At 36.9% G+C, this 14,090-nt stretch overlaps 1 protein-coding gene across 11 annotated transcripts in view; it reads right to left on the bottom strand.

Annotated features, from left to right (window-relative positions):
• Positions 1 to 9,319: 9,319 nt before the first annotated feature.
• The window catches only part of LOC119653569 (probable phospholipid-transporting ATPase IA), a 174,690-nt gene continuing 169,919 nt past the window's right edge, over positions 9,320 to 14,090 (bottom strand). For 10 of the 11 annotated variants that reach the window (XM_038058294.1, XM_038058286.1, XM_038058287.1 and 7 more), the window contains one exon: positions 9,320 to 10,322. In XM_038058294.1, coding sequence (XP_037914222.1) covers positions 10,225 to 10,322 — 98 coding nt within the window. In that variant the 3' untranslated portion in view covers positions 9,320 to 10,224. The remainder of the gene's footprint in view (positions 10,323 to 14,090) is intronic. The other variant, XR_005249722.1, reaches the window with a different exon arrangement.

Raw genomic sequence — 14,090 nt, 5'->3', positions numbered from 1 at the left:
AATCCGCAGCGGGTTAATGTGGTCAATGCAGGAGCATCCGGAGCGGAAATCAGTCTGCTCTCTGTCGATCTGGTTTTTGAGATGTCTTTGGTGCGTTCCAACGGCTTTATTGTATCTGGGTGCATTGATGGGCGAAATAATTTCTCTCTCAGTACATATCTGCGATGTTACGGTAACTACTTCATCCCCAAGAGGAGGAATTTTACTGAATTTGACATGTGGTGTAGAGTCTTTTCCCCCCTCATTATTGTGGATGAGGAATCGACCACTAACGTCCTTCACAGGAACATCGAAAGATTTGCAAGTTCTTTCTTGATGCGATATATAGCAATAGCAAATTCCCTTTTGTCATGGCGTACACTACGCTAAATTTCTCGTGACATCGATCCGCCTCCACGATTCCGCAGTCAGTCAGATCTTATGGCCAAGGACCTACAGTCCTATGCTTATCGATATTCTCATGCGCGTTACTCACTGTATCTGCCGTCCTACCAGCAAGATAGCTCTCCCACTGTCGAACGACAGCTGGATCATACAATCGGTCGATGTTGGACTTTTGGGGTCGCAGCTCCCCAACCCTGCGAGAAGTGGCGGGCTCAACACGCAAACGAAGGGGAGTGTGAGTGACCATCAGATGGTGATCCTTTTCGAGGCTGATGTCAGCGTCTATCTTGTTGTGCACATCCAGCAGACAACTTCTAAATCTATTGTTGATCGCGAAGTGGTTGATCGGATTGATCGTACGGTATCGGGAAGTTCAACTTCAACTGACCTTATGGTAGGCTCTATGCTCGAACAATGTGCCACTAACAACGAGGCGGTAGAAGTTGCAGGAATCCACAAACTTCCGCCCATTATCGTTACGATCGCCAAGACCGTATTTCCCTGTCACATGTCCGAGAAAGATATTGTCAGATCACCCATCACGATCACAATGTCATCTTTAGAAAGCCTTCCCTGTCCAGCGTGTAATCGCTCGTGGATAGCATGCTTCTCCAATATATTGGAAGTCTCGCACCGTACAATTGTGATGCTCCTTAACTTGGGCCGGAATCTTGCAGTCAGAAGTTAAGAGAGTGCGGATTGCAGCGGCCGTCAGAAGCAACACGACATCTGATTCACGTCTGCTACTCTCTAGATTTCCATCATCTTAATTGGCTTAGGCTCAGTCTAGCATATAACGTTGGAATTTGCGCTCGAATTGGAGAAAGCACTGGGGGCACTTTCGCAACCGTTGTCGTGAAGCGTCACACATTCCATAAACCAATCATAGTCCGTTTTCAATAGCCAAAGATCGTGGCCGCGAGGTTAGTCCCTGCCGGAGGAGTTGTTGACGTTTCGGCAGCACTAAAGCTCAAAAATTTGCATGTTGAGAGCCCACAAACTTCTATCCTGATTTTTAGTATATTTTTACCTTTAATGGCGCTTCATTTTGGGTTACTACGGACTGCTGGTAGAAATGTAACATAGGTCCCTGATACACTCCACGACCTCTCGAAGGTCACCATGGAAAATTTCATCCCGTTCGAACAACAATACTCTTTCGATCATTTTGAGGACGTTGCCGACCCACACTTTCGCGCACTTTTTGCGAAAATATTCCGCATTACTACCGATTGTAGTATTTCTCAGCCAGTTAAGCATGACATTCATCACCACACTAACACTACTGGCTCCCAAATATTTTCGAAAGTGCGTCCTGTGCCACCTAAGAAGCTAGCTGTTACGTGGAAAGAATTCAAAGAACTAATCGAGCAGGGCATTTGTAAACTTTCCAACAACAATGGCGACCTTGTGGGGATTGAAGATGGCCGAATGCTCAGACGATTCCTGGCCGATACCGCATTCCACTCATCCAAGACTTTGCGCATTATTTAGAAAACCGTCGTGTTTTTTCGACCTTGGGCTTCTGATCCGCCTACTTGGATGACGTCCTGATCGCATCTTCTATTGAGTCCAAATATTTGGCATATTTCGAGTGTATTTATCAAAGGCTCCTTGACAATGGCCTAATTTTGAGGGCAAATTTTTCCATCAGCAGGAGGAAGTTCTAGGTCATTCTATCATCACCGACGGGATATAACCCGACTCAAACAAGGTTCAAGCTATCGTGAGTTTTTCGCTGCCAAAGACGGTCTAGGACCATGGAAGGTTTTTGGGCATGGTAAACTTCTACTGTCGTTTCCTGCCCAAAGTCGCTCGCCACCAGGTATTACTTAATTACTTCTTATCTGACTCTAAACCCGAAGATTCGCGGGAGGTTGTGTGGTCTCCAGAAACCTTCCAAGCGTTTAAAACCACCAAGCAAAAGCTGGTCGGCGCTATACTGTTGGTATTCCCTAAACAGGACGCACTCCTAACCATGTTCGTCGATGCCTCAGACATTGCAGTAGGCGCTGTTTTTCACCAGAGGGTGAATTGAAGTTGGCAATCGGTAGGTTTCCTCTCAAAATAATTAAATCCCTCTCAACGGAATTACAGCGCCTATGATCATAAATTTCAAGTCGCTTATCTGAGTACCAAGTACTGCGGATTTTTCCTTGTAGGCAGGCTGTTCACGGACCACAAGCCTCTAACTATTGCTGTTAAGTGGTGAAATCGAAATGTGTAAAAAGCTAAAACTGAGACAAAATATGAGCTCTATATCTCTCACTTATTTCGTATTCGGAATGTGCAATGAGAGTTAAAGTGTCTCCGACTCATTGATTATCAATGCGCAATCGGATGAAAACTATGTAATAATTGTCGTGGAAGAGGTTTAGTTAAACGTGTAGGACGAGCATGGTAACACGCAATTAGTAGACGTACTAACTTGTTACCATAGCTTGCAATCCTACACAAATGAGAAAATTGGGAACAGATCTCGACGGAGATCTTCCAATAATACATGTGTGTGGTGAATATGTGTGTGTGAAAACAGGTTTAGCTTGAAACCCTTCCACTTGTCCAGTTTTACGCTTTAAGATAAGAAAGGATCTCAATCGGAGATACGCGGTGAAATAATAAAGAAGATTTTAGAAGATAAAAGAGCTCGGTCGACTATCGAGCACCAATCAAGTAAATAAAAACAAATTGATGGACTCTTTTGTGTTTTAATATTTGTGCGTTGAGATACTTTACATTTGGTCCTTCGAGCCGGATATATCGCATCGGCAATAAACAATTTGCAATCGTGTAATTGAATAAATTGATAAGAGTCAATGAGGTGTCGGTTGCGATTAAATAAATGTTGAATGTTTGTGTTTTTGTTGAATTAAGAATTCCTAAGTTTGGTCGAAAAATTACTTTTATGTTGGGATCTGACCAAGTCGTGTAATTTGTTGTCTCGAGCGCGGTGCCAAATTCGAAGACGACAGAACATTATGAAAGGACAGCTTCCGAAATTACTATCGCGGGTTGTGAAATAGCGTGACAACTGCAATTATGCCCCTATCGTTACAGCCTCGGAACTGTCATTGGCTAAAATCAGTGATGGAAGTGATTTTGCAGTGAAAAAACAAAGTCTCGCCTCACGAAATCATCGAAAATTTTACTGTGAAGATTGACGCGTAAAAGGCGTCTTCCGTATCTATGGTGGATATCTTTCGTGGCCGAGAATCACGTAGTCTTGTTGCAAAGTTGTACAGCGCTATAAAAGTAGTTGCGTCTCAGCACCGTGTTTGTTTCAGTTTACTGTGAGTGTTATCTGCGGGCCGTTAGTCCGTGAATATTCGTGAATCCCATTGAAATCGGTGTAGTTTTGTTGTTCGTTTTGCCGGTAGCCAGCCCATCGCGATCGCAACGATTGTTTAGATTGCGGTTTCTAGCAATGTTAGGTCGGCAGGCGCATGCATATTTCTTGCTTTTGCTCGGCATCTGGATTCTATTTCTGTCGTTAGTGATCCGCCGGTTGGTGACCTTGATTTCCACCCAAGCGACGCTTCTCGCCCAGGCAGAGGTCTCCATGAAGCAAGCCCAGAGTGCCACCACCGCTGCTCGCAGTCTATTCGAACAGAAAGGAAAGTCGAGTGGCGCAGAAGAGGTCAAGTCAGAGGCAGCAGAAGAGCATACATATGTGTCTATGGTGTTTTGTTTCTTTCGCGGCCACTGCTGTCGGGAGATAACAAGGAAACGGGATCGCGAAGTACCGTGAAAATGGCCGTCGGAAGACGGACCATGCCAATTTGGAAACTGGGAAAACAAAATGATTTCAGGAAGTGTATGGTCGACGAAATGGTCAACAACAATTTAAGTTTAATATATTTTTTAGTTGGAATGTTTCAATGATTAAATTATATTTCCAGATAGGCTACTATTATTTGCTTACGTGTGTGCATCAATTCATTTTAGCAGAAGAGAAGAAGCTACAACCGAACGATATATTGTTTGTGGAATTATCAAGAATCGTTGAATCATGCTGTTTCATAAAAGTAGGCTGAATCGTGTGAGATTTTTTTGGGTGACAATTTTCTCACAGATTGCATTCGTGGTGATGTTACGTTGCATCCTTGCAGCGGCAACGGTTTAAAATATTGTATTCAGGTCATTTTCTCCTTTATGTATATATTGTTGATGTATGTTGACTCCTGTTAATTTTTTGTTCGACGTCGTATGATTTTGTGAATTTTTAGAAGAGAATAGATTAACAGGAGTAACTGCTTCAAAATATCGTTTTCGACTGTATGGAAACCAGCAATACAATTCGGAATTAAATAACAATAGGATTCCACTTATTTAGATATCAACCCAGTTTTATTTAATTCTTATTTAAGTAGAGAGAACGATGCTAGATACTAACTTCAACTGATAATTTTCCTCTCAATTAATCTTGATATCTGTTTATATGCACACAACCGCCATAGTACATTGTTGATCCATCCGAAAATCAAATCAATGCAAATTAAATCAACAATTTCGAACTCATTCAACTCAAATGATCTATTAATCTTTACATTTTCTAAAATTATAAATTAACACTTAAGAATGTTTCAAGTTTTTAGAAATTCAGCTGGGACCCTATTATCCAATTTGCTTCATATTTACATATTTGGTGCATTGAATATTTTGTCATTAAAGATGTTGGAGCCAAATAATCCCATTGGATCAGATATCATTGAGATCTTACTTAACATCGTTCTGTTGATCATGGTAATAATAATTAGGAAAGCCAAAATACTCATGCAAGACATTCCATGAAGGCGCCTAGTACTTTTGAATGTAAATCAAAAAAATCCCATATGTGAAATGTTCTTTACTATTTCATAAGAGTTCAAAAATCACTTGCGTAATTCAAGTTTCTTTGGAATACTTTTTATTTTATTTTTTGTTTTCGTTAATTGCTCCAAGAATATGTTTCTGCTGATAAATCGTCTATATAAGGACAAGAAATTATAATTTGCCGTTCTTGGGGGCATTTCTTTTTATATGAATAGCAAGCGATTGTAGACATTGCAACGCCCACGCTATCAAAGGTAAATGTCAATAATTCAAAAATGTTGGCCCTAATAGCAAATAATTATTCAATGACTACTAGATTAAATGCAGGATGCATTAAAATCACACCTAAATTTAATTGCTGCTGGAGGGTGCGATACTCCATGATGTGGCAAAGGATATTCAATAATATCATTTTGATGCGATGCTAATCGCATTCGTTTTAAATTTAAATATTTCATTATTCATTCTAAATAACGTATATTCAATTCAATATTTGGTGGCAATCTTTGTTCTAATCTCAGCTGTTGAGTTGGTGATTCTTCTCCAAATCAAACTGGCTCTTTGTGGTCAAAGAATATTGTGAAGCGCTTGGGCAGACTCCCCATGAACTTTAAAATAGCAAAGTCTTGATTACTTGAACAACATAAAACATTTAATTTGTCGAACATCACTTATATGTACAAATTTTCCTTCCGTTGTAAAATTCTTAATTATGTTCATAAAAAATTCTGTATTGTGCCTTTGTCAAGGTTCTGCTCCCACCAATTTTCCATAAATGAGCAATATTGTGTGAAAGAATGTTAACCTTTATTATACAAAAGAATTTGAACAACTGGCGAATGAGGAACAAAATAGGAGAAGTCAATTTGTGTTTGCAATATTCGCGAATTTCATTTGTATACATGATTAAGTTTGATAACTTATACACAAATTGCTGTGAGTCAACTCTATACTGTAGACGATTTGGATGGTTTGGATACATTTCATAATCCTAAAGACTAGAAATCTCCTCAAGGTGGTTCTGTAATTAATCAATTAATTTTTTCTTTTCATTGAAATAAAGCTGAACAGTGGATCTGCCTTCGTTGGTTTTCGGAAAAGTTTCCAAAAGAATAATTTTATTTGATTATCCTTTTATTCAATTCAGTTAAAACTTCTAATTGATTTCTTTTAGTGCCTTAACATAATGAAGTGTAATTAAGCAAATAATAATTTGAATTCTAACTCATGATCTGAAGATTTCATTATGTTTGGCTAATATGAATCCATTGAGTCGAATAAAATTCGAAGTATTGCAAAAATATATTTATATTAATAACATAGTGGGACTTTGAATATTTCTAATCCTGAACAAAGGTACGAATATTCTACAAGCACAAGGCGAATCCAGCTGATTATATTAGTAGAGGTTCCCAATAAAGAGAATTAAAAATAAAGTGTGGTAGAATGGTCCAGATTTTTTGAAAGACTTTTCAGAGTCTTGGATTTTACATAAAGTGGTAAAATTTCGCAAAAGAAAAGTTGATTCACACTGAAAAAAAGTAGTTCAAGTTCAACAAAATTCAAATTGATAATTTAGAGTTTTTAAAGAAGTACTCTTCCTTTTCAAAGACAAAATGGATTCTAGTTTACATTTTGAGATTTTTCATAGCTTTGAAAATGTCGATTTAATAATTTAATTTTGAGCAAGCTAAGAATCGTGGAAGTGAAACTAATAAAATACATGCAACAACAATTATTTTCGAACGTATTAAGTGAATTAGAAAAAGGAAAAGATCTTAAAGCATTCTTTTTTACTTCTTTGTGATCAGAATAAAACAGTTAGAGTTGAAGGAAAGATATATGATTATATAGAGAATTTAAAGTTGAACTTACAATCAAATCATGGGCAATTTGCTTGAAATCATGTAAGACCAAGTAGGATTTCCTCAGTTGTGAGTGTAAATCATCAAATTACTGCCTGATGCCTTTTTGCGACATTCAAAGATTTATCGGTAACCGAGGATTCTCCTTGAGACTATGTTGAACTAATGAAGCTAACTCTATACTATATATAACTATATACTATACTATGAATGAGATACCTTAAAAGCATATAATACAATTCCCTAAATTTTGTATGAAATAGAATGAAATGTAATTCCCAATCGATGGGTTGTTGAAAAGAAAATATTAGACCGGTGAAAATGTATTTCAGAACAAAAAATATGATATGATCTGTTTGTTTATTCAAGACGAATTACGCCATTTCAAACGGTTCAAACGAATTGACTATATTGACGCTATGTCTTTTTAATGGGTGATTCCCTAAAACTATATATGTACTTAAGTAGATGAAAATATTGAATACTCAGATCTATGTGCAACAATAAGTTAAATACGCAAATCCTTAAAAAATGAACAAATTGGCGAAAAGATATTTAATTTGAATAATTAAATTAAATTAAAAAAAACAAGGCAATATTGAATTAGATAATATCACTATTGCAAAAGATCAATTCCCGCAGCAGTAAAAATAGCAAATATAAATATTCGATCAATTTTTCAAATGAATAGCGGCACTGCTGCCCGGGGAATATGTTAAGTGGTGAAATCGAAATGTGTAAAAAGCTAAAACTGAGACAAAATATGAGCTCTATATCTCTCACTTATTTCGTATTCGGAATGTGCAATGAGAGTTAAAGTGTCTCCGACTCATTGATTATCAATGCGCAATCGGATGAAAACTATGTAATAATTGTCGTGGAAGAGGTTTAGTTAAACGTGTAGGACGAGCATGGTAACACGCAATTAGTAGACGTACTAACTTGTTACCATAGCTTGCAATCCTACACAAATGAGAAAATTGGGAACAGATCTCGACGGAGATCTTCCAATAATACATGTGTGTGGTGAATATGTGTGTGTGAAAACAGGTTTAGCTTGAAACCCTTCCACTTGTCCAGTTTTACGCTTTAAGATAAGAAAGGATCTCAATCGGAGATACGCGGTGAAATAATAAAGAAGATTTTAGAAGATAAAAGAGCTCGGTCGACTATCGAGCACCAATCAAGTAAATAAAAACAAATTGATGGACTCTTTTGTGTTTTAATATTTGTGCGTTGAGATACTTTACAATTGCCTCGCGGAAAAAGCCTGACAAAGCTTCCCCGCCAGTTTTGGCACTTAGCCTTCATAAGGCAACTCACAAGGGACATTCAACAAGTATCCGGTAAAGATAATCTAGTCACTGACTCTTTGTCCCGGATCTCCGAAATCAACATCCCTACCGCAGTCGATTTTTCGGCAATCGCTGTGGCCCAGAAGGATGATGCAATTCTTCATGGCATGCAGTCAGACTCCAAATACCAGTTCAAGGAGTTCCCCATGATGATGAAGATGAATGAACGAGCTACGACATCATCATCATGAGTAAGGATTACTGTTCGTTTCGCAAGGAGCAGAAGCTTTCGAAAATTTTCCGCGGTGAGTCCTTATTATCAATTTTGTTCTGCTGGATAGTGTGACTGCGTTTTATACCGAATAAAATCTTGTAAATGTAAATTACACAGCTGTTGAAAAAAAAAAATTAAAACTTTAGAATTTAATTTAAATTTTGACCATTTTTTCACTAGTTATGCAAAAAGCATCCTTAAAAGCATAATATCATCCTAAAGGTGCATTTTCTTTGCAATTTTATAAAGAATTATACCTTCAAAATAATAATGATCATAATGATCGGCTCATTACTTTTGAGTTAGAAGTCCCGCAATGAAAAGAAAAGGTAAGTACATACCTATTCTGAGATAGCTAAATCAACGATCAATGTGATAAAAAAAAAGATTCTCAAAACCTCTTGGTGGTCGTTTCCCCCCTTAATCTTCTAAGATGCAAAGAATGGAGGCAATGCATTAGGGAGACTAAATCCGACTAGGACTAGGTGACCATCGACAAAGGACAATCAAGGACATCTAGGTTATGTTTTTTTTATCTTTTTATTTAATAAATATTGACACATAACAAATATACAATTGTTGTAAATATGTACTTCGACGCTGATCGGACAATAGATCTTCAACTTAAACCAGATAAATACCACAATTATTAGATTATTAAAGAAAAAATGTAAAAAATAGAATAGCAGTTTAACAGTAGCTCATTAGATCATTCTTTCAAATTTTCTTCCAGTATAAGTAACAATAATATCTCATATAGAGTTCAGTTCTCCTATTTACAAAAGTCTTATAGCTAAAAACAAATTCGTGTTGATGCAGTGCATTTCGTGGTTTTAGCAGCTATTCAAAAAATTTGATATCTATGAGTCAACCATGCTAAGAAATTATTGTTCGCGTGAAATAAGTGTTTATCGATAAACATAAATAGGACGAAAAAAATCGTTAATCTCACCTTGTAACAAACATTCAAATGAAATTACTTGTAGGTTTATTTATCTTAAATATGATGGACACTTCACAGTTCTTTACTAAAACTTAAACTGCAAAAAGATTGAAAAACTATTTCGAATAAATCTGTAAAATGAATCAAACCAGTGCAATGAATGTATGAAATCAAAGACTCCGCAGTGAAAGAAACGGAATAAAATTTTCAGATCTCAGCAATCTTAATATAAAATATAAAAAATAAAACTTTTCTTTTGAAGATTTTTTATAACTGCTTGTGCAGTACAAATAATCTAGAATTAGTTAATGTTTGCTTCAAGAGAGTGTAGTTTCGGCTCCCAGGAGTCCTAAGATCTAATATTTTCAATGTGAAATTAACTTCCAAAAATATATTCACTTACAGTTATTTCCACGATACCAAGCTTCAAATTTGGAGGAGGAACATGACTATAGTTGGTGAAATAAAACATATTTTAACCCTTTGGGAGAAACAGTGCTCACATTTAACTATGTAGAGTCGAGATTTGGTTATTTATCCGCAGTATTATTAATTTATTTTTTTTAGCTTAAATCTAATGTTATCTGAATGTCTTATATGTATGTAGCCTTAATAGATTTATTAAGAACTTCCTAAAGTACTGATGTCCTTTTAGTTGCCTTCTGGTTTTCGTAAGTTTGTATCGTATGCTCGTATGACGACTGATTGTGGAACTGCTCCTCCCTCCTCCTGAGAAAACGCGTACCCATCTAGTTAGGTAGCAAGGAGAGAAAAAAAATCATTTAATCACGCATCAAATATATCTTCATGTCAATGTTGTTAATGTGGAGTGTACAATTGCTAATGGTATGCGAAGTGATAAAAGTTAGTAGACTAAGTGATCAATGTGATTTAAAGGCACCGTTAGAGGCAGATGCACAACAAGAAGACAGTGAAAACCAGACAAACACAAAGATTAACATAGACAGCGCCATATGATGAAGAAGGCAAAAGCAGGTCATTGTGCAGGAAGTTTTCAAATTCTCCTTCCAAAGCTTCGAAACATAGAGCTCAGACAGCTCGTGGTAGAACGAATCTGAATTTCCACATTTTTAACTCCCAGGCAACTGGGGAGCTGAAAGGTTAATGCCCGCTAGAAAACCATTCTACTATTAGTAGATTAAATTGATGTTACGTCCAGCAAATGATGAAATCATGCATGAAAATATGTTAGGCATATCCACCTCCATGCCAACTTTTATTCCCTTTATCCGATGAGAGTTGAGGACCAAATGTATATATCGAAATTGGCAAACTTGCTTATGAACCACCCTCTGGTTAGTCTAGACAGTAGAATAGATCATAGTTATGCATTTATATCAAAAATATAGTGTTATTGAAACCATAATAGAAAAACATCACGTCCCCTACTCTCTGAACTATGACTAAGAATGTTTTGATTGAGGGCGTTTCGATGCCAAGAGGCCAGTCAAATGGTTTGACTCTTTGCAAGTGAGATATTCAGACACGCAACGGGCTTTACGGGTGGTAAAGGATCCATACATACCTTGCGGTCTTGATGGAAAACCTTCATTACATGTAAAAGGTACGGGAATACTATTTTCGGAAATTATCAAACCTCAATTTAGTATTTGACGGCTTATTTTCTTCACGTCAAGCCTGCGCTCTAGATATCGCGTGCATGGCACACAAAAGCCGCCTTATTATCTGAAGCAGTAGTATATCTGGTGGATTCGCATTATATAAATGGTCGTTCCTTTATAGGTCGCTATATTTTGTTGTAGTGTTTCAGCTCCGCTTACGATTGAGACTTAACTTTCCATTATTTTCTAATTTAGCCGTTCGACCGTAGATGCCATAATGGTTTGATAAATTTAGGGTCATCAATTTCGATTATCAAAAGCAACGTGCTAGTTTAGTGTTTCCAGTTTACTTTCATCACACTAAACTTTGTGCGCGGGATAAGCTCACACACACACGGCGAGCCAAACACAAGACGAACACAGACACCCATGACGACTGGGATTTGAACCCAGAGCAGGGAGATTGGGAGGCTAACGCCCGACCCCCTCAATCATCATTTCCCGTGGATGAGTTTAGGGTCATCCATTTTGATTATCAAAAGCAACGTGTGTTATTTTTGGTTAAACAACGCGAAAAGCAGATCTGATAAAAATGACACATACCTGAACTAGGCAGAGAACTTTACAGAAAAAGGTAATTTGTTCCCAAAAAACCAAAAGAATAAAAAAAAATTGTAAAATTGGAAAACCATTTCAGAAAATACTCAAGAAAATGAATTAAGTATGCTTGTCCTAGTTTAGTTAAGGATACTCATATGTGTCACACTACTTATCGCACTGCTATAGGCTTATTCAATTATTTTACACAAATAAATATTAGTGTAAAAATATAAATAATAGTCCGTGGAAAATCACTTCTGGTAATCGCAATTTAAGTATTTATTTATTTTTAAAAAAAGATAGGCATTTCAATTAGGTATTGTCCTTACGGGTAGAAGACAACTGAGGCACAAAATGAATATGGAGCTACGCGAAGAGGATGCCAAAAATGTCCGCGAATTGAAAAGTGTTGATGCGATTAAGGAGACATAAATTGAGATGAAATAAAGAAAAAAACGCAAGATAAAACCAGACCTTTCGGAAACAGTTATTATGTAGGCCGATGTTTCAAGAAGACATGCTGCGAAGTTCACGGTCAAGCGGTCCTTGCCATACACAAGATGTCCCAAAGTCTTTTTCATATTTTTTTTATCTACTGGGCGAGCGATGGAAGAGGAGCGAGATTTCTACCGATCATTAACCGTGTACTTTTGAATTCAGTTGCTATAGAGCATTTTACAAAGTCGATTATTATTGCATTATTGCGAAGCACCGAGTACTGAACTCATTAAAATAGGGATAGGGATTTGAGGAGACATAAGCAAATCTATAATAGACCGACCAATGTCATCCAGAATAAGGAATAAGTGAAGAGCAGACGCAAATCCCGCAAAGGACAAGTGTCCCAAAGTTTCCTAGAAGTTCCCAACATCACATAATGCGTAGAGACTTTTGTCTCCATTGCAGTTGGTTTAAGCATTAAAGGTTGCAAATTATTAATCGATTTTCGTACTTACACAAAATTTCATTCTGGGATGAGAAGAATTCAAAACATTAACATGGAAGACTATTTTATTTACTAACAAGTCGGGAAATCGGAAGCTGGGCGCTTCAGTTATGAAAGGTTTTATTTGTTTTGTCTGTGAGTATATTTGAATGCAGAACTATCCCATTTGTATGTAGCCCGTTATTTGTATGCATTTATCTTGTCAGACTACTCACTTTAGTGTGATATTGATATTTAGTACTTTGGGTTGCTGTAAATTTACACGGTAAAGTCAACTTTGAGCTACTGTAACTTTGTTAGTAATAATACGATTTTGATCAAACTTGAAGATAGCATACTATAATCTATATTACTTTACTAATCTAGGATAAACTTAAGGGTGGTTTTTACTCAATTTTCCCAAAAATATAGTAATATACTATTATTAACTTAATTTGAGCAAATATCGATATGGAGAGTATTTTCAGCCCTTGACATCGTATAGAGGCAGCTTCGTGATTTTTTTCAGATTTTTTGATTGGGTAGGTTTTGAGAATGGGTCCGTTAGAGAAATCTTCACTTGCGAGTCCTACCACTCCCCGCCTTTCCAACAAATGGCAAAACTGGCAACGGAAAATACTAATTGAGACCTTTCATTTCATACCGAACATGACTATTGGGTGAAAAAAAAAACTTTACAATCCCCTTTTGCAGGAATATGGACCGCTTTTGAGAAAAGGGATTTAAGGCCCTCTTTTCAATGACTGAACCAAGGAGTAATGAAAGGATTTTCGAATGATTCAGAACAGTCTGGGGCGTAGAAGATGTACGCGTAAACACGTAAGAGAAATAATAAAAAATTAAGTGACAAGATGGTGGTGGTGCATTGGCAGCGGAGTTCCAAAATTAATAGTAGGAGGGAAAAATTAAATAGGATAAGGGAAATCGTGTATGGGGCTAAAGCATATTGATAATCAGGAAAACATAAATTGTATAAGAGCAGGGTAAAATTTATTTAGGATGCCAGTAAAAATTTTTGAAATTAAGATACTATATATTCTAAGAAATCATCCGCACATAGGTAAATGCGTTTTTATTTAAATAAGTGGAAATAGTTGTTTGACCGGGTTTTTGTTGGTAAGCCCACTGGAGCAACCCCTCCCCCCTCCGCAATACCTTCAAAGAAACTTTATTTTTCTTCTGCCGAATATAGTCATGTGGGGTATCAAATAAAAGATCTCAATTAGCACTTTCCAAAGCTTAGTTTAACAATTCGGCTCAGTTCTGATATTCGATGAAAAGGACACATTCTCAGAAAGCGTCTAGCTGAAACATCTTAGTGTTTAGGCTCTCAAATACTTTCCATTCCGACATCCGCTCAAATAAGATCAATAATAGTATAATACTGT

Source organism: Hermetia illucens, chromosome 4 (assembly GCF_905115235.1).
Source record: "Hermetia illucens chromosome 4, iHerIll2.2.curated.20191125, whole genome shotgun sequence".
NCBI classification, from domain to species: Eukaryota; Metazoa; Arthropoda; class Insecta; order Diptera; family Stratiomyidae; genus Hermetia; species Hermetia illucens.
The sequence above is the reverse complement of the archived record's forward strand: the minus strand, read 5'-3'. Positions and strand labels throughout refer to the sequence as shown.